We start from the raw sequence: 26,277 nt of genomic DNA on the forward strand, positions 1-26,277 counted from the left end.
AAATATACACCTATATACACGTGTGATAGCAAGTTCTCGCCAAAGCAACAACTGTTTGCTTGGAAGTCACGTCTCTTCACTTGTTTCTGCAAGTGACCAAGAGCACAGTCTGCTATAGAAGACCCATTTGTCCTCCTAGTTTCTATCTCTGCTGTAGCACAATACCAGCGCCAAGGACAGTGGATCTATTTTTACCAAAGAAGGAAAAATGAATGAACCCTGTCAGCAGTGACGGGGAATGACATGGTAACCAGCATCTCCAGAACAAACAAATGGCAGAAACCTTGGCAGAAAATTCCATTGTGCTGCTCTTGGCAGCTGTAGCGTATGTACATAGACAAAGGGATTATATCAGAAAAGAATAATAACTTACAGATACCAGGTCACTGAAACTCAGTCTTGACACTTTTGTGGTAAAATCAAGCTGAGAGTAAGGTACCCACTTCTTCAACAAGCACAGTAAACTCTGAAATGCCAGTCTTAATTTTTCTGCACAGGCTCCTGTTACAGCTACAGAAAATACAAATGTAAGAGCTGTTGCTTTTCTCAGTCATATGGGCAATGGACAAAAGCTGGGGTGCTAGCTAGCATCGAGAGTGCTTCTGAATAGAGACGTCTGGGCCAAAAAGGCAAACGCTGCTGGCTGCATCAATGGGAAAGGCTGTCTGGCTTCTTGTAGTGGCTGGTCCTGAGTGACAGCTGGCAGGAGGCTCATAACAGTAACCACAGCATTGGTTCCTGGGGAAGCTGCACACTTGAAAGCTGTCGTGTACTTATGTATAGTTTCCCACCGTTGACTTGGTGCTTGCCAGCACCTTAAATCAATCTTTCTTTGAAGAAAGCACCTGATGTGTCTCTTGTAGGAAAGCTATTGGCCAGCTCCTCTAATTACAACCAGACGTTTGCCTTACTTTCTGACATCTTTTGAAATGTGGTGTTCTCGTTGGTTTTCTTATTTATCTGTCCCTGACTTACTGCTGACATTATTTAGTAGAACATGAGAAAGAGGATAAAGAATGTGAGAATATAACAGCGAGATGGCAGAAAATGATGGGGTGTGTGTGTATTAAAAACATGAAGCTCTTATTTAGCCATATTACATACTGCTTTTGAGAACCAGTTACAGCTTAGGCACTACACAGGTAGCTGTTGTGCAAAGGAAGACTTGAGATGTGCTTGCTTCAAAGAACATAAGCAAGTAGACTTCTGGGGAGAGGATTTCAAAAGAAGCTTGTCTTAATCTTACCCTTAGAGGTAAAGGAGAATGTGCTGAAGAAATGGTTAGGGAAATAAAGAACTAGGGCAGTTTTCAGAAAGAGACCTAGCTCAGGGCTGATGGGAAGCCTGGAAAGAAGCAATAGGGAGGAGAGGTCTGCAGAACAGTTACTAAAAACAAGAGAAAGCAACTCACAAGAAAACCTAATGCAGGAGTTGGCTGTGTTATTTGTGTGTGAGTGGTCACTGTTGGATTGATGTCTCTGTTGCTGAGTGTTTTGCAGGGAAGAGTGAGAGGAAGGCAGTGACACATGGGAGGAAAAGAAAGTGAAATGAGATATTCTTTCTGTCAGTGAGAGAGCTAAAGGAGGGCTGCAGACTGAATAGAAATGTGAGGACAAAGCAGTCGTCAGCATGGGAAATGGTGCTTTTGGCATGAATACAGAGAAACCCCAGGGAAAGCTGACAGAGGAGTGAGGAGGCTGGGCATGACAGCAGTATGGGGAGAAGAGATGAGGCAGATATGAATTATCGGAGGCTAATGCTTAAAAGTGATGAGAACAGTAGAGGAAAAACCTCTTTCTGTCAGCGGTCCAACTCAGGACAGAGTTGGGGAGGTAGGGGAAGGAGGGTCCTGGAGGGAGCATCTGCTGGGCAGTGCTGGGTTGGGGGCTGTGGGGAGCAGCTGAGGCTGGAGGCCGAAGTCAGGCAGGCAGACTGGCGGGGGTGGATCTCAGAGGCATTCATCAAATCCCAGTTTTTGCTTTCCCTGCATCATAAGTAAGGCAATCATACCATGGCTTGAGTTGGAAGGGACCTTAAAGATCATCTAACTCCAACCCCATATCTGAATGAAAGATTCCTCTTGCCTAGAGGAAGAAAAAATTATCATATAATCACATTCTTGGAATACATAGTGTGTTGTTGCGTACTGTTTGAACTGGGATGGGTCCTAATGACTGTATTAATTCCATAGATCCTGGACCAGAGAGCTGCTAAATCATTCCATATGATTTGATCTGTAATAATTTTAGTGACTTCTTCCTTGTAATGTGCCCACACAATGTTTTACTAAGCATGTTTTTCAGAGCTGTCTGTTCACCAGTGCAATCTGCAAATTTCACTTTGTCCTAAAACACCCAAAAGAGGTGTTACATGTTTTAAATTATGAACTGCACAGCTCTAAAGCTGAGAACGCTGTTCTTGCTATGTAGCTCCCATTTGGCACTCAACATTTGGGACTACTCAGGTCTTCTACAGCTGTATTTGGAACATGAGACTGTTGAAAAGACAGAGCCACTGCTGCTAAAAATGCTGTTGCAGCTGGGCGTTTGCACAGGAGATGGTGCATGTCTACTAGGTTTAGGGGCTTTATGAGCTTCCATGTACTCTAAATCATTTTGTTCCAGGCTGTGGCAGGTTTGCCTGCTGCAGTTCATTTGTCCCATAAGCATTACAATTACAAAAACTAGTTTGTGAGAAGATGAAGTCTTTGTTTTCTAGAAAGCAAGGAGCTGAAAAGAAACCTGAACGTTTAGTTAAAGAGTTTAGAAAACTTCCAGGAATCTGACTTGCAAAGTCATGCATCTGGCATTACAGTACTTACTCCTCTCACTGTGCTGTGCAGTAGACAACTACTACCATTAAAATTCCTCTCTGTTTTTGTCTTCCTCCAAGTTTTTTCTTGAACAGTCTTTTCAGTTTGCTACTGCACCAGCAATTCCTTGTGTTCAATATGAAAATCATCAGCATATTTTTCATGAGACATGGTTCTTTGGGGCAGGGGGCATTTAACTTCTTTCAGAACAAGAATGGAAATGAGGTCTTGTTTGCCTGATGTAGGCTCATTTCTGCCTCTTCAAAACAAGAACTTTGCTATTTAGATCCCCTTTTCATTTTACATGTGAAGTTTGTGAATGAGCAAGCCCCAGATCCCTGCTAGTAAATATCTATAGAAACTGGTTTTCATAAAAATCCTAAAAGATGTGTGCTCCCACTGGGGTATTTTTTCATGTCTGGTTTCCTTCCTCATTTTGTTTCATAATCCTCCAGACACACAAAGGTTCATAAAGTATGAAGTTAATAACAAAACACTGCCTCAATAGCGTAAATTTAGAATTCAGGCTTTTCTTATCCAGGATGTTTCTACAGCTGGGAAAAACAGCAGTTGTGTGCTTCACCCCTTCCCAGCTTCTCCACAGATCCGCTGGCATGTAGCACTACACAAAATATCATTCCTCTTGCCTGTTGGAGGAAAGTTAACATTAGAAAGTACATGAAAAAGCTACACAAGCTCAAAATTTCTTGTGCTTGGGCTCCTTCTCTCTCTTTTTTTTTTCCATTTTCTGTTACATCTTTCCTTCTCTTCCAACCCCCCTCTCATTTTTTTAGTATCCTCTATCATCTCTGTACCTTCATCCTAATTCTTTGTTGTCTCTTAATCTCTTTGCCCGCCTTCTCCCTGAATCATGCCATCTGTTTCTCACCCTCTGTCTCCTGCAAGAGCAGAGGGGCCTCCTGGCCCGGCGGCACAGGGCGGCTCCTGGGGCACGCAGGTGGTGTTGGCTTTTTCCCCTTTCCAGACAACCCGCTGCCAGCAGCAGATGGGCTTTCTGCATGTCCCCAGGTTGCTGGCTCCATCGCAGGCCCAGATATGTAGCCTGCAAGCAGCTGCCCAGGAATTCTCAAAAAGGTGTTAAAAAGGAAGCAAAAAAAAAAAAAAAAAAAAAGACAAGCAACGCATCAATTTTTTTTTGTTAGCACCTCTGTTTAGGTGCTAATTGAATGGCTTCAGCTTGTGGATATCTGCTTGTCGAGAGCTGCCCCAGACCTAAGCGCTTGCTTCCTAGGTTAAAGGAGCATGCTCCTGGTAAGGTCAGCTAATAAGGCTGCCAAATGTTAGCTTTTAAACAGCAGCAAACTAATAAACTCGTGATTGCCTTCAGTCTTTTACTTTCTCACTGCTTTCCATAAGCTGCAGTTGAGCTTTCCCTGCCAAAGGGACTTGTGTCTCCCTGGGGTTCTTTTTCTGACAGGAGAGCTCAAGTGAGGACGAGGTCTCTAAGTGGTGTTTGCAGGCAAGGTCAGTCCCTGATGGGAGAACAGGCTGACCTCGTTAAGTCACCCTGCTAACAGTATTTCACCTCACAGGGTCATGCAGCATCACCAGTGCACATCTGTCATCTCACAGAGAGGAAAACAAAACCTATTGCCTTTGACCCAGACAGCATGGTTTGAGTGGCTTAAGTAACTCACCTGGCTTTGGGATATATAGATGCACTTGTTGGACATAATTTTCTAAACCAAATAATTCCGAGCCACCAGGCTCACCTGGAGGACAGCTGTGATGCTGTGGTGCATGGGTTGGGTTTGGGGACCCAGAGCTGGGGTTTGAGCACCTGTGTGGCATGATCTGGAGTCAGCAGGACCTGCTCCTTCGGTCTCCTGGAGCAGGTGTTGCAGTAAGTCTGGGAGAAGCAGAGGGACACCGCAGTCACTCGCTCTCCTTCACTTAGCAGCTTGCTCTGCATTTAATACCTAGTCTGGATCTGCCCTGAAACTGATGCAGAATGAAACCAAATGCTGAAACTTTAACAGAAGCTCCACTTTGGGAGACAGGGCGGGGAATTCTGACCACACTTAGTGTCTCCTTGGGCTAGTGGTGTTGCTGCAGGAACTGTTCATGAAGTAGCAGATCTCTTGTGTTTTTTTTTGTTTGCTTGTTTGTTTTTGTTTTTTTTTTTTGTGTGTGTGAGAGGTACTGAAATGTTATTTGTATATTAGATTGTAAAATTTCAGAAGGGGGTAAGTCAGGTATGTTGCTGGATGGGGGGAGAGGGGTCAAGGAAGATTACATGCTTGTGGAAAACAATTTTCAAATATCCTGTAAGGAAAAGAACAAGTTGTTGAGAAGTTGTTAATCAAGTAAGGTACATCTAAAGCCTCTGCAGAGCACTACTCTTTTAAAAGAATATGAGAAAACAAATTATTTCTGAAGCTGTCCATGTGCAGTGCTGTGACTTTTTGGGCTGCAAGTAGGCCCTGTGGTGGCTGCGGTCAGTGTGTGGGCCCATGGGGCTGCAGGTCGGTGCAAGGCCGGCTGCCCAGCCTTGGTCCTGCATGTGGCGCTGACAGGCTGCCGGCCCAGCCTGGGGGCATGGTGTTGGTGGGGGACACGGGGGCACTCAGAAGTCACCATCTTGTCTGCTCAGATGAAGTAGAAATGTTTATCCCACAGTTATGTACTTTGTGTCAGGAAACAGTCATATAGGGATGAGAGAGAACTGTATGTGGCCTATTTGTTTCTCTCCTCTTCCCCTGTGTGGATGAAGACTGGCTTTTCCTGAACATCTCATTTTGAACCTCGGTTCTTTTATAACTACATCATTAATTTTGATCCTCTGTGAAGCTCCTTGGCATCCACCTCCCTGCGTCTACCTTTGATATACATAATTTTCTTTAACGCCCAACAATCCACATACAAATTTTGTTGAAAGAAGATCTAGAGCTGGCTCAGAGCCATGCCGGTTCCCCGAGTGTGGCTTCCTCTCTCCTAACCTTAGGAGGTGGCGCGGGGCTGTCGGCCGCAGCAGGGTCCCCTGTGGTGACAAACCTGTGTGTCCCTCCTCCCCCCCACAGTTCCTGAGCATATGGCTGGCTGCCTCTCCTCCCTTCTGCAACGCTCATTTTTCATCCCTCTTAGCACATGGGGCTTGCGCTTCAAAGTGAGAACAGGCTTTGATGCAGAACAGAGGCAGCATTAGTTGCTGAAGTATCTCTGCTAAGGAGAGGATTTATGTGCACAGAATGGCCTTCGCTATTGGGGAACGCTGAGCAGTAACTACAGACGCAGAATTTAGGATGTGTTTGTCTTTTTAGAGCAACTGTCCTGTGCCTTCTGCCCAGGGTGTGTTTTGTTTTTCACCCTTGTCAATCACAGACTAAGGGACAAGCATTGGGCATGTTATGCACAAACCATTTTAAGGAAAAAAAAACTCCTGCATGAGTCAGAAAAAAAATCTTAGAAAATGTAAGTGAGGGTAGCACATGGGGGGAAGTCTCGGATTTGGGATTTTAAATAATCCATAAGAGTTGTACTGTTAAATGGAAAGTATGGTAACAGTATAATGGGCACATATAGCAACAGGCATTTGTTCAAAGAAGGTATTTCTCTTGAGGATATTTTGGAGATGATGATTTGCAAGTACTTAATTTATATTGCATATACATACTGATTCCCTTTTTTCCTCTCTAGGTAAAAGTATGGATGAAATTAAGAAGCTGCTGTTGTTGGTTCTGGGATGTGCTGTGCAGGTGAACATTTAAAGGCTTGAGAAATACTCTTTTTTGAATCTTCTCAATCTTTTGTTATTTCTGGACTGAGAAAATCCACCCAAAGATCACTGCTGTATGAAAAAATCCCCAGCTCAAGATAAATTGTGAACTAAAATTGTGAAAAAACGCAATAGGTGAATGAAGTAGATACAGGGAAAAAGACAGCACAGGGACAGGAAGCACAGTTTGTGACAGAGTAACCTCAATGTTACCAACACTTAAATCAGATGCAGGATGTGTGCTCTTGCAACTAATTAGCCAACTTTGATAACAGAATGTGAAAAGATAAGCTTCGAACAGTGTTCTTGATATCAAGATTGGTGGTTTATTTTCTTACTATTTGGAAATGCGTGTGGAGCAGTACACAGTGGATGCAAAACAAATAGATAAGCTAACAGTCTAAACGTTTGTTTAATGAAGCCTGATTTTGTTTGCATAATGATTTGATTGGATATTATATGTAGAAAATCTAAGCTGAATAACTACTTTGTATATTCATGTGGGGATTTTTATGTGGCATTTGTTAAAATAAATGGACAGGCAACGTATGTGGGAAAATCCCCAGAAACAGGCGACAGTTACCAGATAAAGAAATCAGTGTTCTGCCCACCAAACCTCCCTGGTAGTAAACAATAGATGCATGGTGGGCTAGCCTTTGCTTATAATTGACCTTGTTTGTAGGTCTGCCTAGTGTTTTTGTCATGCCTTAGGACACTTACCCTGCTCAGCTGTGTCAAGTCAATTATGTCAGAGTAACGCTGTCTTCATATGGCTGCTCTGAACTTCATCTCGGTGCTACATTGCAACACAAAGAACAGAGGTCTGATTTGGCAAGCTGCTGTGCATCCTCAGTCCCCATTTACAGTTCTGAGGTTCTTCCCAGTAAAATGAATGGAGAGACTCAGAAGCAAACCCCAAAGGAACACCGTAAATGACAGAAAAAGCAGTTTTAAAAACCTTAATATTTAACTTTTCTATTGCCTTCCTGTAACAACTGTGCATTGTAATGTTATTAGTGTACAGTTCCTGATATATTGATAGCAGATGTCTGACCTTAAAAACTTTTAGTGAAAGATTTACTAAACTGTTTGTCTGAGATGTCACTCATTTTTATCCAGAAGATTTCCCAACCCTACTTTTTATCTAAAGCACATGTTGATTTTGTCCAACAAGCAAAGTGAAGCATTGATGTGAATAGTATCTAAAGAGATGCATCTTTTTTCATTGCCAAAGCCATGCAAAATGCAGACAGGTTAAATGATGCACTGTAAATGTAGGTCTTGTACTCACCTGGTTTATGTTTGTGCAGCTCCATTAATGAAGCTGTGATAATTTCCTCCAGCTGTTGCCCCACCTCTTGGTCTCTATACATTTTTACCTTGTTTATAAAGAGCAAAACCAGACTTTTAACTTAGCCTTACTTGTACCAGCTATAAAAGACTTGAAATAATTTACAGCATGATTCAGTGCATGCTCCATATGGAGCAACGAAGTGTTATACCTTCTAACATGGCAACATGTAGATCTTGAATATTTTGTCATTAGCAATGTAGCAATTTTTTTTTTTTGGGGGGGGGGGGGGGGGGGCAGCTGGAAAATGTTGTAGTAAGTTTTAGGATGTAGCACTGTTTCAGGGAGTGTTTTCTTTTAACAGTGTGAAAGAAAAGAAGAGTTTATTGAAAGAATAAAACAGCTGGATATTGAAACCCAAGCTGCCATCGTGTCACACATTCAGGAGGTGGGATTCTCAGTATTTTCTATTTTGATTTTTTTTATCCTCTCCTTGACTTGACACATCAATGTTTTTGCTTTAATATGTTGATGCTTGAAATTTCGTGCTGCATTCATGAACTTCAGAGAAAAAATAATTGTTCTGTGGATACGATATTGTAATCAAATTATAAGGTGAAAATGTTAAGCCTTTTTTAAAATGGTAGACTTTTTTTTAAATGTTGTGCTTGCTGCTTATACGCTGTTTAGAAGATATTGTTGTAAGGATGTGTGTGTAATATTTTCAGAAATCATGTCTGGCTTAGGAGCTGAAGACCCGTTTACAGTAATGATGTGGGCACATAGTCCCTTACTTCTGTGACAGATGACACAGGTTCCTCAGAGGTGTGCTTGGGTCAGTGGGGCTCCGGCTCAGATGGTCTTGAAAATCATCTCTGCAGCTGAAATTAGACATATACTTTGTTTTTAAAGAGAAGCCTGATTCAATGACAGGTGTATTCTTAGACTTCTAAGATTTCTGTAAAAGGAAGGACTACGTGTAGCTGTGAGGAACCAGCTTGCTTTGGAGACCCAAAGAGAAGCCCTAAGGAAATGCCCTCTGCTTGGGTGTGCCTCACTGGGAAATGGGCACTGGGTGAGGTCTGATGTCCTGAGGTGCAGGTGTAAAAAGCTTAATGCACTGCGATTTAAGGATCAAATAGTGGAAGTCTAATTCAGGAACTTTTCCATTAACATTAAAAAAAAATAATCTGCGTTAAAAAAAAAAAAAAAAGATAAGCACATAAGCAGGAACATTCTTTAACTGATTGAGGTTGAGAGCCTTTCCGCTTGCACTGCATTTCTGCTAAATGATTCATATGAAACCAGTGTGAGTAAGGTATCAGTGAACAGAAACACTGCTAGCAACAACCAGAGATATTTTGAATAGTCTGATCCTCTCAGCTCTATCAGCTGCAAATTGCACATTCATTGGAAACAGAGCTTCTCAGTCTTAGTAGTTCCTTCTAACTCCTGTAGTGACTGCTGCAGTGCTTGAAGTAAGACAGTTTCTAACGCATTTGTCAATAGGACTTGTGCTTGCCTATACCTGACCACTTCTAAAAATCGTCGGTCTTTATAATTAAAAAAATAAATAAATAAATACTGGAAAATGCCGGGTAGTGTCAGAGTTAACCTAGTCAATGTCTGTTATTTCCAACCTGTTTTTGGTGAAATGTGTTACGTTTCTTAACAGATCAGTAGGAAAACCTGGGAGATGCTCCACATACAGCAAAAAAAATGTATTAAAAATCAACCAGTGGAAACTTTTCTTTTTCCCCTTGTCCCTAGGTGACTCACAACCAGGAGAATGTCTTTGATTTGCAGTGGCTGGAGCTCCCAGACATGGCCCCAGAAGAACTGGAGTCTCTCTCCAGGAATATGGTTTTTCACCTCAAGAGGCTTATTGATGAGAGAGATGAGTGCACAGAGGTACCTTGACTTCTCTCTCTTTTATATAGTGCTGATGTGGAGCAGCACATGCAGGCTCTCTTCCCTCTGTTGTCTTGTTTGTTTGTTTGTTTTTTTTTAAACTGGGTTTCTATTTTTTCTATACCTTTGAACTACACCCCTGAAAATCTGTAGAAAGTTTCTTTTTCATTCACATATAAACACTGAAGTGTGGTGAAATTATTGGTAAGAAGAGTGCATGCAGTAAAGAGACCAAAGCATTTGAAGTTGACTTTGTTTTGAGATTTTTATCTCTGCATGTCTGCTCAACCGTTCTTCTTTGTGATTGCTTGCCTATCTCTCCAGTGATTTCTACCATCAAGGGTTCCAGTGTATTTGCTTGCTTTTTTTTTTTTTTCCAGTGTGTAACAAGGTCTATCTGTTGCTGACTCATAAATTCATCTTACCTTCAGATCTTTGCAGGAGGCTTCTCCCCTTCTTTTTAGCCTGTTAATCTTCTGTCATGCATTTGACTTTGTGAACGTGTTAGTTAAAATTGTTAGTTGTTACAATTTATATGAGTTCTCCAACAAAGTAGGCTGCTTATTTTGAGCACTGGAAAGGAAATGTTTTAGTGGTCTGAGGATGGTGGAGATTGCTCATCTCTTCTGTGTGACCTTCCCACCTGACTAACAGTTGAATTCTGTATAATGACAGGCTAATAGTTTTCTACATTTATACATCAATTTTAGATGCTTGAAAAACAATGTTTAATTATTACTATATTTATCCCACTACCCTACGTGCTTCTCTGTATTTCCAGGTAATTGTAGATCTCACACAAGAGAGGGACTATCTACAGTCTCAGCAACCCCCAAGCCCTCTGAAAGCACCAACTCCAGATTCTTCACCAAACACAGCTAGCCCTCTTTCTAATGAAGACAAGCAACACATTGCAGTTGAGCTGGCAGACACAAAGGCTAAACTGAGAAGAATTCGACAGGAGCTGTGAGTCACCAGTGACTTTTACTTCTAGAGAGACTTGTGCATTAAGTCTTGTGCATCCTGAAAGTGCAGTTGTCTATCAGCTTCAGTATACTGACTTCTACAAGAGCTCTCAGCATCATGTCTTTCACAATTTTATTCATATTAGTAGGCAACGTATATGGATGTTCCATCTTTCTTAACTGTTAAGTACAGGGTGATGGCTGCTTTTTGTCTCTCATCTCTCTCTTCCCCATTTTAAAATGTTAGTGGTTACCTGCACTTTTAAATTATTAGTGAGAAGTCCAGAGGACAGTAAAGCTAGCTATGATGTCAGTAGCACCATTAAGCACCAGACTTAGAACAGTTCTACTTAATATTAAAAAAGAAAAAGTTGCAGTTTCACATCTGTGATGTATGTGGTATCACAAGAAAACATACCTTACTTCTATGAAGTTGTCGTGTCCTCAAGGAGGCTCTGTGTTCAGTATATACTAGGAGGTTTCTGTCCTTCTTTCCAGTTTCCCAGAAGGATCCATGCAATCAATATTGTTTCAGAACAACAACAAAAACATTCCTTACTAATTTTTTTCTAATCCTTTTCAGGGAAGAGAAGTCTGAGCAGCTTGTTGATTCTAAACATGAAGTTGAGCAGCTCACCCTAGAGCTGCAAAAAATAAAACAAGAGGTAAGGTGGGCTTAATTCACTGTGACAGACTTCCCTATTTAAAAATACCTCTTTCACTGTGAAACTAAAAATGCTGTTCTGTGTATTTTTAATTAGAAGAACTCGAGTTACTCCAGCAAGCTGTTTGACAATTATGACTGTGGCATAGCGATGATACACTTTCCACTTAACTGGTGAGAGCAGTCTCATCTGTTTAGCTTGCAAATAGCCCAGTAATGCTTGCAAATAGCCCAGTAATGCCTGAAGCTTTTGCAGCATCAGGCATTGGAAATGGCAAAGTCCTGGCAGGCTGAAGTACATATCAGTCTTATAGAGACTATACTGGCTAGTAGGAGAATTTTCTTACTCCTGCACCAGGGGAATGTTATTTGCTTACTCTTAAAAACAAACAAACAAACAAAAACAACAACAAAAAACACCCATAAGTTTAAATAACATATTTTCAACTTCTGTTTTTCTCCCTGCTTATCCCTCATGTCTGTCAGAATATCCATCTGGCCTCAGATGCTCGCTCTGCCCGAGCATATAGAGATGAGCTGGACTCCCTGAGAGAGAAGGCAAACCGTGTGGAGAGACTTGAGATGGAACTTGTTCGGTGCAAAGAGAAACTTCATGATGTGGATTTTTACAAAGCTCGCATGGAGGCAAGTGAAAATCAGGACAAAGATTTGCTGAGTAATCCTTAATGTTTGGCTTTCCTTGTGTTACCAGTTCATGTGTCATTTGTCAGAGAGCTGACTGTAGCAAAACATGAGAGCAAGTGGAAATTTCATAACATATGTTATAGTTATTGACTTAGCAACATCAAAACTTCTTTCAGTGGTAGGAAAGACTTGGTGCACACAAGAATAAATACCCATTACTTTTAATAAAGCCTGCTTAGTGCAGCATGACGTGGCTAAACAGGACAGACCTTTTCTGGATGCTTCTACAAGATCCAGACCTTCAGTCTAGCCTTGAAAATTTACTTAGGTAAAATGTCTGTGTTCCAGACTTGATCCTTTCACCAGCATCTTAAATGTCATATGTAAATGAGCTAAATGAATGTCTGGCTATTTTTCCGTAGGGCTCTGTAGCAGCTGCAGCTGTTTTTTAAAGTGGATGGGCATTCTGAAGCATGACCTCAGATGACAAATTCTAGCCACCCCTTTTTTGCAGCTGTTGCTTGTAGTAGAAAGGGAAAACTTGGTTCTTCCCTAGTGCCCTGAGTAGGTTATCTCAGTGAGAAGTGTATGCCTGTGTTCCAATAGTAATGACAGTTATTCATCTTAGTTACCTGCAGCTATGCCCATCCTGCAATTACTAGATAATTTAGGTTGGAAAGGACCTTGGAGATGATCTAGACAAACACATTGCTCACAGCATGGCTGACCTTAACTTTAGGTCAGATTGCTCTTATTTTTTTCCTTTCAGTCCTTTGAGCCCTCCTCACCTAAACTGTCAAAAATCCAGATGTGTAATGCTTCAGCCAAATTCCAATAAATATCCAGACTTGCTAAACACATTGAGGTTCTGTAATTGATCCCCCCCTTGACTATAATTAGATAAAATCCCAGGTCTGAGATAGAAGAGCAATGTTGAGACTCACGTTTGCCAGGCTGGGAACACGAATTATTTCTGCTCTATAAACCCTACTTTGTAGGTATTTCTTTTTCCTCTCTAACCTAAGGGGCCAGCTAGCTCTTGGTTCTTATGAATAGGTTCACAAAGATGGCTGGTTATTAGATGCAGTAATAGCCTGCAAAAGCTTGCCTTCATGCTCAGGAATTCCCAGTTTACATTAGAGGGTATGAAGCCCTGCCTCTCTCTGTCTTCCTCCCTCAAGCTGGCAAATCAGTCATGCATTAACCTGCCACAGTAGCTCTCAGGATAGTATCCTGATCGTTCTCTTTTGACTGTGCACTGAAGTTGCTTAGTTTCTAATGCAGTGTACCTTAGTAATGTAGTGTAGCTTAGTGTAGTGATAGGAAAGGGGGAATGGCTTTAAACTAAAAGAGGGGAGGTTTAAATTACATATAAGGAGGAAATTCTTCACTCACAGGGTGGTGAGGCCCTGGCACAGGTTGCCCAGAGAAGCTGTGGATGCCCCATCCCTGGAGGTGTTCAAGGCCAGGCTGGATGGGGCTTTGGGCAGCCTGGTCTGGTGGGAGGTGTCCCTGCCTATGGCACAGGGGCTGGAACTGGATAGTCTTTAACGTCCCTTCCAACCCAACCTGTTTTGTGGTTTTATGATTCTACCTCCTGCTCAGAGATTTTTAGCTGGAGCTAGGAGAACTTAGGTTTTTAGCCTTGTCTTCATCTAAGGGCATAGTTATTTCTTTTGTGGAGTTCTCAGCCTCCTTACTTGTCCTGGAGCCAGCAGTCTTCTGTTCTACTGTCTGCATGCTAATCTTGCTGTCATTCAGTAAAGAGACCTCTGCTTCAGTTCCTATTTTGTTCAATTTTTTTCGCTCCCTCTTTCCACCCTGGCAGTTTTTGGTGAAAGCGTTGAGTACTGGAGATGAGTGTTGTCTTTCCAAGGATACCTCTCTGAGATATGGGACAAAGAATATTTCCCATCAATATTGCACTTTTCTAAGTCTGGGGAACAACGTGGCCTATAGCAAAAGTTGTTGCTGCCATAGACACTGACCTCTTGTAATATGTGGCAGGATTGCACAGCTGTTTGTAGGCTGTTCTTTGGTCTAGGATAACCAGAGTGTTTCACATTCTCACCACTCCCTCTCTTGATCAAGCCTTGGCGCAGCCATCCACTGGCAGGTTTGCGCAGTGGCAGCATGAGGCAAAGTGCACTGGTTTCATGATGATTCGTTCAGGAGGTTCCATGGGGCACTAGCCTGTCTTTGTTATGGTCACAGAGTAACCCAAAAGCTGTGCATAGTAGCCAGCCAGTATCCAGCTCTCCATGGTCCCTCAGTTTTCTGTCGGTCTCTCTCAAGTCTTGCACCTATCCAAAAAGAGGACTAAAGGCTGGGATTCAGTTCAGTGTCTGCTCAGATTCCTCTCAATCCCTCAAAAACCTTTAGGTTTACCATTCCAAGTTGTGTAAGATTTATACAGGGATGCATGATGCTGGAGATTTTTACCACTAGACTGTACAGTGCCAATTCATCTTGTGACATTTACTGGTTGGCTTCCAGGGCTCCAGGTCTTAAGGCCTGAGCTAATTTCACACAGGCTCAGCAATGAGTAGGTGTGTAAAGGACAGCATAGGACATGCTAATATGATACCTTAAGGCTCATAGGGTCTTGACAAGGTTGTTAATAAGCAGTGCCAAATCAGTAAGTGAGACGAAAAGTGGTTTTAACTTTGTGCATCAGTGCAGAAAGCTATTAAATGGACACTCTTTTCCTTCCTGCTGTTCACATACACATTTGGTAGTTTGGGCAAACAATATGGAAGGTGCTCTGTGTATTGATATTGTGATGAACTTTATGAATTGTGAGCAAGCTTTTAAGTAATTTCTGAAAGCATGTAATGCAAATCATTTCTGGCAGCAGTAAGAGATTGAAGGAGCTATTGCAGAAGGGAGTGCAAAAGGAAAAAGTCTTTTTCTATGTGAACCTAATGCGTGTAAGCACGTGCATTGTTTTCCTTCTCTATTTCTTGACAAGGTTTTTCTGAAAATACCTTCTAGTTTAACCATTGTCCAAGGAACATGGAGATGAATATGCTCTAGACATCTTCCTCCTGGGGTGGTTTAATGAGTTCATAACTGTGAATGTGGAGGAGCAGGCTTAATGCAGGGCTTCCTCCACAGAGGTGCTTCTCTTCAGCAGAAAGCTTCCCTCTGGCATTCCTCTCCATTGAACTTTGTGGTGCTCCAGAAGATCAGGCTATTTTCAGAGGCCAGAGAGTCTGCCTTGCCCATCGTTCCTCCTCCTCAGTGCAGCCACATTGACACACAGGATGATGGGAGGAATTTCTGTGAACATCTTAAAAAAGCAAAAACATCTCTTGTGTGTTTTCATATAGCTGTCCAAGGCAATGTTTGATTGTCACAAGATGATAACTGTATCATGGCTCAGTAGGGGCAACCTCTGAACTGCCAAAGGGAGTGGTTTGAACTGTGTTTAATGGCTAGGTCTGGATGTGTGTGCAAATTCTCTAGTTTCAGATTTAAACGATCTGATTGCTACTTTAGTTTCTGAAAATGTCTTCCAGTAGCAACACACCCTGATTGTGCAACCACTTATCCCCAGAGTTAATTGTAACCATATGAGCATGTGATGCTATTCTTAAAGCTATTTCAAGGCACAGTGATCCAGGATAGGAACACAATATATAATTTATTTCAGCGACATAATTACAAAAGCAGGATTATGTATGTTGCATATTAAACCATCACAATTTAATATAAAGCAAAATAGGCTTGAATCTCTTGCTTATTTAATTCAATGTGTTTTCAAAACAATTATTGCTGTTGACTTTAAAAAAAACAACAACTCAGTTTAAAAAATAAATTCATAGCTGCAAAAAACAACACATAATTCTGGTGAAAGCATCACCACACAACCACCTGCTGAATTTTTGACTAACGAGTAATTTGTAGATGGACACAGTTTTAGGTGGACTGTCCTATGCAGTGAGCTCTGTGAGATGTTAGTGCTGACATGTTGTAGTTAGAACAGTTCTGCCTTCCAGGCTTTGAGATGGAACTCTGCGAAGATCCCATGGAGTAATTATTTAAATTATATGAACTTTCCAATGTTAAGGCAACCTCAGATCATGGGTATACCAGTGAGCAATGTTGACCTCGCCATAGCAGGCATTCCCACCAGGTTATTAATTTAAGATTTCATCAGAACTGCTTTGAACTGACGTGTCCACCCCTCCTGGGCACTCAATGGAAAGTGCTTGTATTCTGTATATTGCAGCTCCCAGTGCTGTGTGGTTTGTACCGGAGCCTGGATGTGTGTGTGTGTACTTGGAAGATAGCTTGACTCTTCATGAGACTCTGAAATAACTAGTTCCTGCTTGGTAAGCTGTTTTGGGCATAGTTCTGAGGCTGTGTTTTTGAGGTCAGACTCAACCTTCCTGCTTAGGGCTGTGGTCAAGATTGAGTGTGACAGTCTAGCAAAGCGAACTGGTGGTGTTGCCGTTTCGTTACGGACATTCCGGCAGATTAAATGACATTCAGCACATTTTGTGTTGTGTACTTCCTCTGGTCTGTCATCTGTGTCAGCCTTTTCGCCCACCCTGAAGTGGCTTGGTTAGATCAGACTTGGCCCTAAATGTTGTTTTTGTAAAATTAGCGTTTCATTATTATTATTTTAGTTACTTGCAGACTCAGACATTTTAATTGTGGTAGTTGAACCACTTCACAAGCACTAACAGACTTGTCCTTCTTAATGCTGCTGTAGTGAGGAAATTATTCTACTTGTATTTTGCAAGTTTGTAGCTGACCCAGGGAGAGATCAAGGGCAATGTGGTATGCGTATGGTAGACTTCCATACTATGCCATCTACAGTGAAGATGCAGGAAACAACTGAGATTGCTATATAAGGCTCTTAAAAATCATGTCTTCCCTGTAGTATCAGGAGGCAAGGGGAGTAACTGTCACTAGACAGTCTTAACTTGTGCTTTGCAGCTTTTTCTTTTTTTTTTTTTTTTTTTTTTTTTTTAAGATAGCTGAGCCACATGAGGCTTTTTGAGTATGATTCTACCCCCCAAAAACGCGAAGGTTGTTGCTGGTTAAGCAGTGAAAGCAATTTGCTCATGCCTGGTGATCTTTCAGGCATCTACTTGGTTTGGATGTTTGTGGTCTGAGAGAGCAGACATGAACACTGATGTCAGCAGAGACTTTACATTTTGAAGACTGTTGTCCAGGAATAAACTTGTCAAGCCATAAGCATTTCATCCTGCCTGCGTAAACATTTTGTCGTCTTGCATGTTTAATTGAAGCAGAGGAAGGGAGTGGAGGAAGGGAACAAAGGGCGAAAGAAAATGTCTTTAGAAATTGAATGGTCTGCCTCAAACCCTATTGTAATGCTTCTGGGCAAAAATCCTTCCTGTACCCATTTAATCTTTTAAATGCTGATGTGTTCCTGCCACAGAAAATAGTATTTATGATTCAAGGCTTATGTAAGTATCATAAAGAGTAAAAGCAGTGAGGTGCATTATAACTTGAAACAACATATAATTTAATAAATGTGTTTAAAACATGAGCAAGGACACATGGCCAGATTTTATACTTTGGACATTTCTTATTTCTGTAGCTAAGATATTTGAATGCACAGATCTTCATCTGTTGTTTTGCTAAGAGTGCTCTATAATTGTTTCTAATGCTGTGGCTGCAGCAGAGTTAAACTTTTACTCAGTAAAGAGATCCAACAGCTTTAGTGGTAAATGACACGGCTTGTGCAGTTAATACTCGTGTGTTTATTTGGGAAGGCAGGGTGGGGGATGTTAAGTGATAAGTGTAAAACAACTTTTGTTTAACTGATTTAAAATTCTGTTCATGAGAGAAACTTTGTTGAACAGACGTTTACATGTAAGTGTACTGAAACAGAGATAAGGACATAGTGATACTGATGGATAGTGCTCCACAACATGCTTTGAACACACTGTAACATTTATTTAAAATAAATGTAATGTAATTTGTAATTGGGAAAACTGAGTCAGGGACTGCAGTGAGTTGGGTAGGGAAGAGGCATTATGACAGTGTAACTGATCTGAACAATTATTCTGTCTTCTGTCTTTTTGATGCACCTCTTGATCTAGCCCTGTAAAAAGAAAAAGGAACTCCGTTAGTATCTAAAATTCAGGAAAGAACAGTAAGGAAAGCATTAAATTTACTTTCATTAGTCACTCGCGGATAATTAAACATGGAATCATCTCCCATTAAAATATCAGGTTAAGTCATTTTTATTAAACAAAGAAAAAAGTCATTTTTTTCCTGTATTTTACAATGTCAATTTATGAAAGTCACTTGGTCTTTGAAGTCACTTAATGTAAAGAGATTAACAATGTTACTTTTTCTCTCTAGGAGTTAAGAGAGGACAACATCATATTAATTGAAACAAAGGCCATGCTAGAAGAACAGCTGACAATGGCAAGAGCTCGTGGTGATAAATTGCATGAATTAGAGAAGGAGAATTTGCAGTTGAAATCTAAACTTCATGATGTAGAGCTGGTATGCCCTCTTTTTTTCATTGTGCTATTTTTAAAAAGTTCTGTTTTTATTCTACGTCCCACAAGTTGATGCCTGAGAAATCAGTGGAGACAGGCAGATAAATCAATAGTGCTGTTAAAGATGTCTGTAGTTTGAACTTTGTGTACGTGCATTCTTAAAATATTATAACATTAACAGTTTAAATATTGCCAGTGCTACGGTGTGAGACAGTTTGACAAATCTGATTTCATGCAAGGAGATATATCACAATTTTAAAATGGAGATTGCTATCATATATACTGATAAAGTAGATGTTACTATCTATCAGTTAAGTAGAAATCTGTTAGATGCAGAAAATTAAATCTACTGCAGCAATTGATCTTTTTTTTTGCTGGAAACAAAACCCACAGCAATCACAGCAATTTTAAGAATCCATTGCTGCTGTGATGAGAAACGAAATTTTGGAATTTTTTCTATGACATAAATTAGAGACATGGTCTATTGCTTCATAGACAAGCAGATCTAAGAAGTGGCAAATTGTGTACAAACAAGAAATGTTAGATTTTATAATCCCACTAATAATAAAAATACTTTTTCATCTCTCTCTTGTATTTTACTTTACAGTTCACCTTTTGCCACTATGTTTTGAATTATTGTGGGTTTAACTGTATAAAAACAGGGTATATTGGAAACAAAGACATTGAAGGTGCTGTGTTTATTGACTTCCAAATAAAGGGTAACATGAAGCTTCAGCATTTCCAAAGTGGCTGGTGATTTTGCATGCTGCTTCTCTGGGTGACTTGATGAAATTTTGGGTAATATTTTCTCAAAATTTGAGACCCTTGAAGTATGGCTTCAGGTCTCACAAATGTAAATGACAAAAATAATTATTGGAAGCAATGGTAGCCTCATTTTCTGGATTTGTTTTCTGGATAATTGAAATACCCCAAATTATGAGGCCAGTTACCTACTTGCTGGATCCACATTTAATATGAGTCGAAGAAGCTCAGTAGAATTCAAGGTTATATTTTCAGTGTCTCCAGAGTGCTGATGCATTTTGAAGAGCTTAGCTCAGAATACATCTTGAAGCCAGCAAATCTTACCAGTCCTGTTTTCTTACCAGTTTTCATTCATGTGTGTCTTGCACAGGATCGGGACACAGACAAGAAGAGAATTGAAGAACTTCTAGAAGAGAACATGGTCTTGGAGATTGCTCAGAAACAGAGCATGAACGAATCTGCACACCTAGGCTGGGAACTAGAACAGCTGTCTAAAAGCACAGATCTTGCAGATAGTGAGTACCAGCTGATGTAGCTGCTGTTGTGCTTCTGTTTGTGGTCTCTGAAAAAGTGGAGAGGTTACTTCATTGCAAAGGGAACAAGAGACTCCAAGATGGGTGGTTCATTTTGACAAGTTCCCTTGCTGAGCCACCTGACTTTGAACATAGTTTGGGGGAACTTATAAAATGCATTTCTCCTAGCTTCTTTTGCTTTCTTACAAAAACATTAAAATGTCTTCCTTTTATTTTGTTTGTCACTGAAAGAGTGACTTTAAGTTAAATGATAACAAAATATATATATTAAAAAGCAAGGTTTGTAAATGACACAGCAGAAATGCCATACTGAACATGGGATATTTCTAAATGAATGGCTGTGAGGGAGTCTGTGATCTTTAGTATTCTTTAGTACAATTAGTACAGACAATTAGCACAGACAATTAGCTGGTCTTTAAGTTCCAGGAAGTAGTGGATGCTGAAGTCATTTATTTTTACTAGGTACTGAAAAATGTGTATGGGTAGAATAACTGGCTGATTATTTTTTTTGAATGGTTGATTTCATTTCTGTAACTACCACAAATGTAACTAATGCTCAATTCACTAGTCAGGCCTTATCATTGTTTTCCATGTCTAACATTCATTCTGTTTATAATACCAGCCTAAACAACAATGCTAAGGGGAACTTGGGAAATACAAAATATTTCATGCAGTTCTGTGTACAGATTTTATTGATTAATTAGTCACCTGATTCTGCATATTTGTCTTTGTGTACCAGAACAGTGTAATTGAAGACAAAGGAATAAATTTGAGTAATCAGGTGTTCAGTTTTACTTAAGTTTTCACTAGCTTTAGGAACTGCATCATCCTTGGTGTTTTCACAAATAATTCTTAGTGTTTTATTTCCTGCCTTGATTTATTTCCTCTTGTGGAAGTATGAAAGGGTATCAAAGTCTATTTTGCTATTAAAATAAAATATGCAGCTAGCATGTTTAAAGTGGCTTCAGGAGAGTTAGGAAAGTAAGTAGCTTTTAAGATGGTTATCTGTTCAGGTACTTCCCTATTTATTAAAGGTTTTAATTATCATCTGTAGAAAGGGGTTCTATTTTAAATAAAGTGTTTACTTAACAGTCAAGCTGAAACGATAAGGATCTAACTGCAATTATCTTCATAAAAGTGAATCTTAAGGACCTGGAAAAGAACATATTTGTGAATTGATTAGAGCCACCTTCTGATTCTCATGTTTCAACAGCTAGAAAGTCTTTTGTGTTTGAGTTGAATGAATGTGCTTCGAGTCGCATACTGAAGCTAGAGAAGGATAATCAGAGCTTGCAGAACACAATCCAGGAGCTGAGAGATGCCTCCTTGACCTCCAGAGAGAGCAGTCTAAAGTTTGTGGAACTGGAAAAGGAAAATCAACAGCTTAGCAAAAAGGTAATCCTTGTTCACAGGAACAAACAGAGCTCTTGGGTTTTTGAACACAGTGTGTGCAGAGCTTTACAGCATTCCTGAATGATGAAAGATTGGAGGGAATTCACCAATGTTCTTCAGTAAGACTGTGGATGTTTTGAGGCCCTTCTAGTTAATCTTATTTCAAAGGTGGTATATTCTATCAACTTCTACTTCACTACTTAAGTACATCATTGTAAGCAAAAGTGATTCTTCCTATTTCATATAAACAGTACTCATTTTGCAGTCAGACTGTATTGTCAATTTTGTCCCTTTTGTTGTCTTACGGCAGTCAGTAGTTCTTGCTCTACTAGGTGAGAAAGCCCTGGCCACACTGAAATTATTTCGTTCGTTTGAAAGTTTTAATATTTCTATGCAAGTCAAATAAAACACACAGGTGAAATCAACTTAGTATATTTTTAAAGAAGTCTTATTTTCTGCTAGTAGTCCTGCATCAGTTCTTTCTCCTTGTCTCTTCCTTTTGGCTCTTAGATATTCTCATTCTCTGCAAAGATCTGGCTTCTTTTAATCACTGGTAACAAATGTGCATGTTGTCACTTTTCAAACGTATATTTATATATATATATAGAGAGAGAGACATATATATATATATATATATATATATATATATATATATATATATGTATGTATGTCTGTGTTACACTCTGTTATTAACTTACTACAGTTAATTCAAATGCCCATGTCTCTGTGAAACACAGTGCTTGGTTCACCTCCAACTGCTAGCTCCGTTGTTGTCTGGCTGTTGACTTGCATTCTGAATTCCGATGAATTGAGCCAAATGCCAGCAGGGAAATGATGCTTGCTATTCTGAATAATTTCCTTGTCAACTTTTTCCACATTCCTACCTTTCCTAAATCACCCAGGATATAAACCCCATTTATCTCTCCCCCATTGCTGCTGTGTCCTGTGTGTATGACATCAATACAAGGATTCCAGTCCTCTCTGGCCTGCTTATGGGGCAAGAGAACGCTTTACCAGGACAAGGGGAGAAAGAATCTTTATATGAAATGCTGGTCATGTATTACTAGATCAAAACTAGAAGAGAGTCAGATTCTCTGCCAAGGAGAACAGGGATCCATCACCGAATCAATCCATCTCCTGGAAAGATTCTTTTGCCACCAAGTTGAGAGACCAGTTCTGCTTCTTGCCTTTCTTCTGTGCACAAAGAAAAATGCAGGAATTCAGTTCAGTGTACTCCTCCTTCCACACTCCCATTTATGACCTGTTGTATATGAATAATTCACTCCAGCTCTAATTTACATGCTTAAAATTTGAGATCAAGAAATATAAAGCAGTCAGCAGATACCTGTGGTATACAGCAATTTAAGTAATTTAAACAGCTGTGGTCAACCTTTGGCTTTGCCTCAGGCACATTCCTGTGGGCACCTCCAGTTATGGCACTGTTTTGGTGCCAGCAGTTGTGATTCCAGCATTAGTCTGATGTTTTCAGTGATGATGAATGCATTGACATGGGTGGGTCATCTACACGGCTGGTAGTTAAATAAGACAACACGCAGTAGTGGGGAATGCCTGTGAGGTGTGAAGGGGCCGCTGTACGCATCGGACCAATGAGAGAAAATGGCAGTTAAAAATACTGCTATCGAGAGCAGCTGAAATGTGTGAAAGGGTGTAAATCAAGCTCTACTAGAGAGACAAAGAGTATGATGGGAGCTGACTTAAGTCTGTAAGTTCTGACTCAATACCACAGGCTACTCAAGTTGCTGACTAGCTTCACATCTCCCATTCAGGAAGCTTTGGAAAAAAAAACCCACAGTATTATTCTGTACTCTGGGAGATACGCAGTTGTGTCTTGGTGTGCAGAAACCTGATACCTCAAATCAGGATTATTTTTACTTATCATGTGTTTGTTTGCATTCGCATTTTTAAATCTTTGTTTGCTCCACCATACTTCTGTATTTCTCTGACACATGTATCGTCTTAATTAGAGGGTATGGCTGCTCACTGGGGAGGTCTCTGTGACTAATGATGGAGTGGTTACTCTGCAGTAGGCAGAGGAGAGGGCAACAGTTCTCAAGGACTGTTAAAAGACACTTTGTATGAACTCTGATTTCATTCTGGAGTTCACACAGAGCAAGAGAGAGAGTGATTTTCTCAATTTAGTGTGCCTTTATGCATGTATGTGTATTTTTTTTTAAATAAACTTTCCTGAGATACACATAGTAAAGTCATTTAAGACAGTTAAGTCATTTAAGAGTCAGATTTCATCTGCTGTCCAAGAGTTTCAAGAACTGTTACCAGAGTATGCTTTGCTATCTACTGCTTGCAAGGATCACGTTGCCAAACTAGATTATTTAAATAGTACAAGGGGAGATGATATGAAGGAAAAGTCCTCTATATCTGTTTATTTCTTTCTCTCAATGTTTTGAGAGAAACTCTTAACAGAAAATCATTTCTTGGGCACAATCTAGTAGCAGCCCAAGTACTTGTTTTCCCTGCACTTCTAGCTCCTTGGACTGAAACAAGTTGTAAATGGTAGTTTCTTTCTTGTCTCCAGTATTCTAGGAGGTGCTAATGAAGACCAGCTATTGCTGAATTACTGAGTTTATGTTCCAGCCTTCTCTGAACGGCTCCTTTGAGACCAATGAACCTTAACATGGTCACATTTCTAAATGTTAAGCCATTCTTATCTTCAATCTGAGCAGCCCCTGCTTGTTTAAACACTTCCTGTAATGAGGCACATGTTGATATAGGCAGAGCCCAGCCTCTAGCTATTTCCCACTTGTGAGAATTATTGTTAATACCTTTTTCATTGACATTTTCACTGTTGGCAAAGTTTCTAATACCAACACACACAAAATAAAAGCCAATATTTATGCACAGCTGAAGGTTTTCACAGCACTTTACAAGGATAAGAAGGAGTATTTCCTGAAATGGGCAGCCTACCTCTCGGAATCTCTTGCTTCTAAATACTAAAGTGGTGCTACTTCTCTGTGCTCAGTTCATTATTTGTACAGCTTTCAAAGTGAGGGACTAGGAAGCCATCATTCATTGTAGGGACCTTATTCACAGGTCATTGAAATACAGCATTGTCACCTGCTGGGAAAATGGGACTGACAGACCACTGGGAGAGGGAAGGTAAACTTGGAAACTTCAATGCTTTTCCTCTGTTCCCGACTGTTTAAATCCTATTGCTCAGTGAATTGCTGTAATAACAGTGTCCACTGTTTGAGTAAGGCCATCAGTGATGGAGAAGACAAGTCACTCAGAGAGGTGAGCACCAGAAACTGTAGCCACTGACAGGAGCAAAACAGTGCGCTCAGGCAGGTGAATTGTTTTCCACTGCTGTACGTTACTGTGAGAAAATTCAGCAGTACTTTTCACCCTCTTAAGACTGGCAAGCAGCAGAAGAGAAAGATTTGTATCTGTCAGCCATAGTCCTCATTTCATTCCTTTCATTTCTTCAGAATACTTTAAAGTTTGAACTGTCATTATATCAAGCTGTGACTGATATATTTTTGTGTGTTCTCTCCACACAGATTGAGAAGTTACAAAATCAAATTGAAAAAGAGAAGCAAAGTAATCAAGATCTGGAAACCTTGAGTGAAGAATTGATAAAAGAGAAAGAACAGCTACAAGTTGTCATGGAGACACTAAAAGCCGACAAAGACAGACAGGTGGAAACTTTACGAATGTAATCTAAAAGCATATGCTCAGTAGTGGAAATTTGCTGATGCCATTTAGAGCCTCTGGTTCTCTCAGGGATACAGGGCAATTTGAGAGCTATTACATGTAGGCTCAACTTGTTCAAATGTAGGTAAAACGTTTCTTTGTGCAAAAAAGCCCAATATGTTTTGGTAGCTACTACTTCTGTTGCCATAAGGGCATCTTCAGGCTGTTGGTTGTAAGAGCAGATCTTTTCTTCTTTGAGAAAAAAAAGCCCTGGATCCTACTAAACAGGCACTGACTGATTTTAGGATGTGCAAATAAAATCCTGTTTTATTGCAGAAGAATCTGCCACCAGTTGGATGTCCTGAATGCTTTTTTTTTTTTTTTTTTTAAGACCACTTAGTCTATTTTAAAAAGATGCTGTGAAAATATTTACATTTTCTGGACTGATATTTTAAATGTCCTTCAGCTTTTAATATTGTGTTGCAGTTCATGTGCAATGCCTTGAAACTACTCTGTTATAGGTTCATGCAAAGTATCATCTGCATTAAGTAGACCAATGGCTAAAGAAAATGCATATACAGATCATTGGTGGCTGGGATGTGTATTTTCAATATTTATTGGAATTTACTCCAAGATTTGTGGGATGGAGGTTAAATACAAAATGTTTTATGTAGTGCTTTTCATCCTGAAGCATTCTTACACAGGCTTCTACCTGGGAAACTGCACTTTACCAACAAAGTCATACATTTCAGAGCACATACGGACTCTTTGAGTTTGCAGTTGATGAATGATTCACAGGTAGGGCAAGAAGTAAAAACAGAAGTCAGCCACTGGAAAAGGGCAGATTCTGAGTTTTCAGGCTCAACTCCTGCTTCATTTTTTGGGATATTGTTTAGATAAGAATCAGATGCAAATTGCAGTCTAAATTGCAATTTCTTCATCTGGAATTTGGCCAGGAGGTAAATGTACTGCTTTCACAGAAAGTGTATCTTTAATGAGATCTATAACTGCTAGAAGAAAAACTTCTGGGGTTCTGAAGTCTTATCAGGGAAAATTTGTGTCTTCAGATCCCAGAGACAGGAATGTAAACCTAAACAGAAAGGTAACATTTATTAGGAATGATTCATAATGAAACATCCTCTCTGAGGTGTTCTCTGAAAGTCTATTGTCCACTTTTTATCTCTGCTTAGATCTTGCCTAGTAGGAAGAATACAAAACCAATTTTTAGTTCATTAGAGTACCAAGATACAAGAGGTAACAATTTTTTCATTAGTTTGGATTGCTGGTAATCAGGGAAAACTGTTCTGAAATTTTTCTTGTGTTAAAGAGATGCTTTTGTTAATCAAGACTAAATTGTAGTGTATGTTGTAAGGTGGATGAGTAACATTTGTGTTTGTTTTTTTTTTTTT

The 26,277-nt window shown here is 40.1% G+C and overlaps 1 protein-coding gene across 4 annotated transcripts in view; it reads left to right on the top strand.

Annotated features, from left to right (window-relative positions):
• Positions 1 to 26,277, top strand: part of CCDC88C (coiled-coil domain containing 88C) — a 91,793-nt gene that overhangs the window by 37,680 nt on the left and 27,836 nt on the right. For all 4 annotated transcript variants that reach the window (XM_038180263.2, XM_027459250.3, XM_027459248.3 and 1 more), the window contains exons 5-14: positions 6,470 to 6,528; positions 8,204 to 8,287; positions 9,610 to 9,750; positions 10,532 to 10,716; positions 11,299 to 11,380; positions 11,866 to 12,024; positions 18,370 to 18,516; positions 19,645 to 19,789; positions 21,021 to 21,202; positions 24,736 to 24,873. In XM_038180263.2, the coding sequence (XP_038036191.2) occupies positions 6,470 to 6,528; positions 8,204 to 8,287; positions 9,610 to 9,750; positions 10,532 to 10,716; positions 11,299 to 11,380; positions 11,866 to 12,024; positions 18,370 to 18,516; positions 19,645 to 19,789; positions 21,021 to 21,202; positions 24,736 to 24,873 (1,322 nt within the window). The remainder of the gene's footprint in view (positions 1 to 6,469; positions 6,529 to 8,203; positions 8,288 to 9,609; positions 9,751 to 10,531; positions 10,717 to 11,298; positions 11,381 to 11,865; positions 12,025 to 18,369; positions 18,517 to 19,644; positions 19,790 to 21,020; positions 21,203 to 24,735; positions 24,874 to 26,277) is intronic.

Source organism: Anas platyrhynchos, chromosome 5 (genome assembly GCF_047663525.1).
Source record: "Anas platyrhynchos isolate ZD024472 breed Pekin duck chromosome 5, IASCAAS_PekinDuck_T2T, whole genome shotgun sequence".
Classification (NCBI taxonomy): Eukaryota; Metazoa; Chordata; class Aves; order Anseriformes; family Anatidae; genus Anas; species Anas platyrhynchos.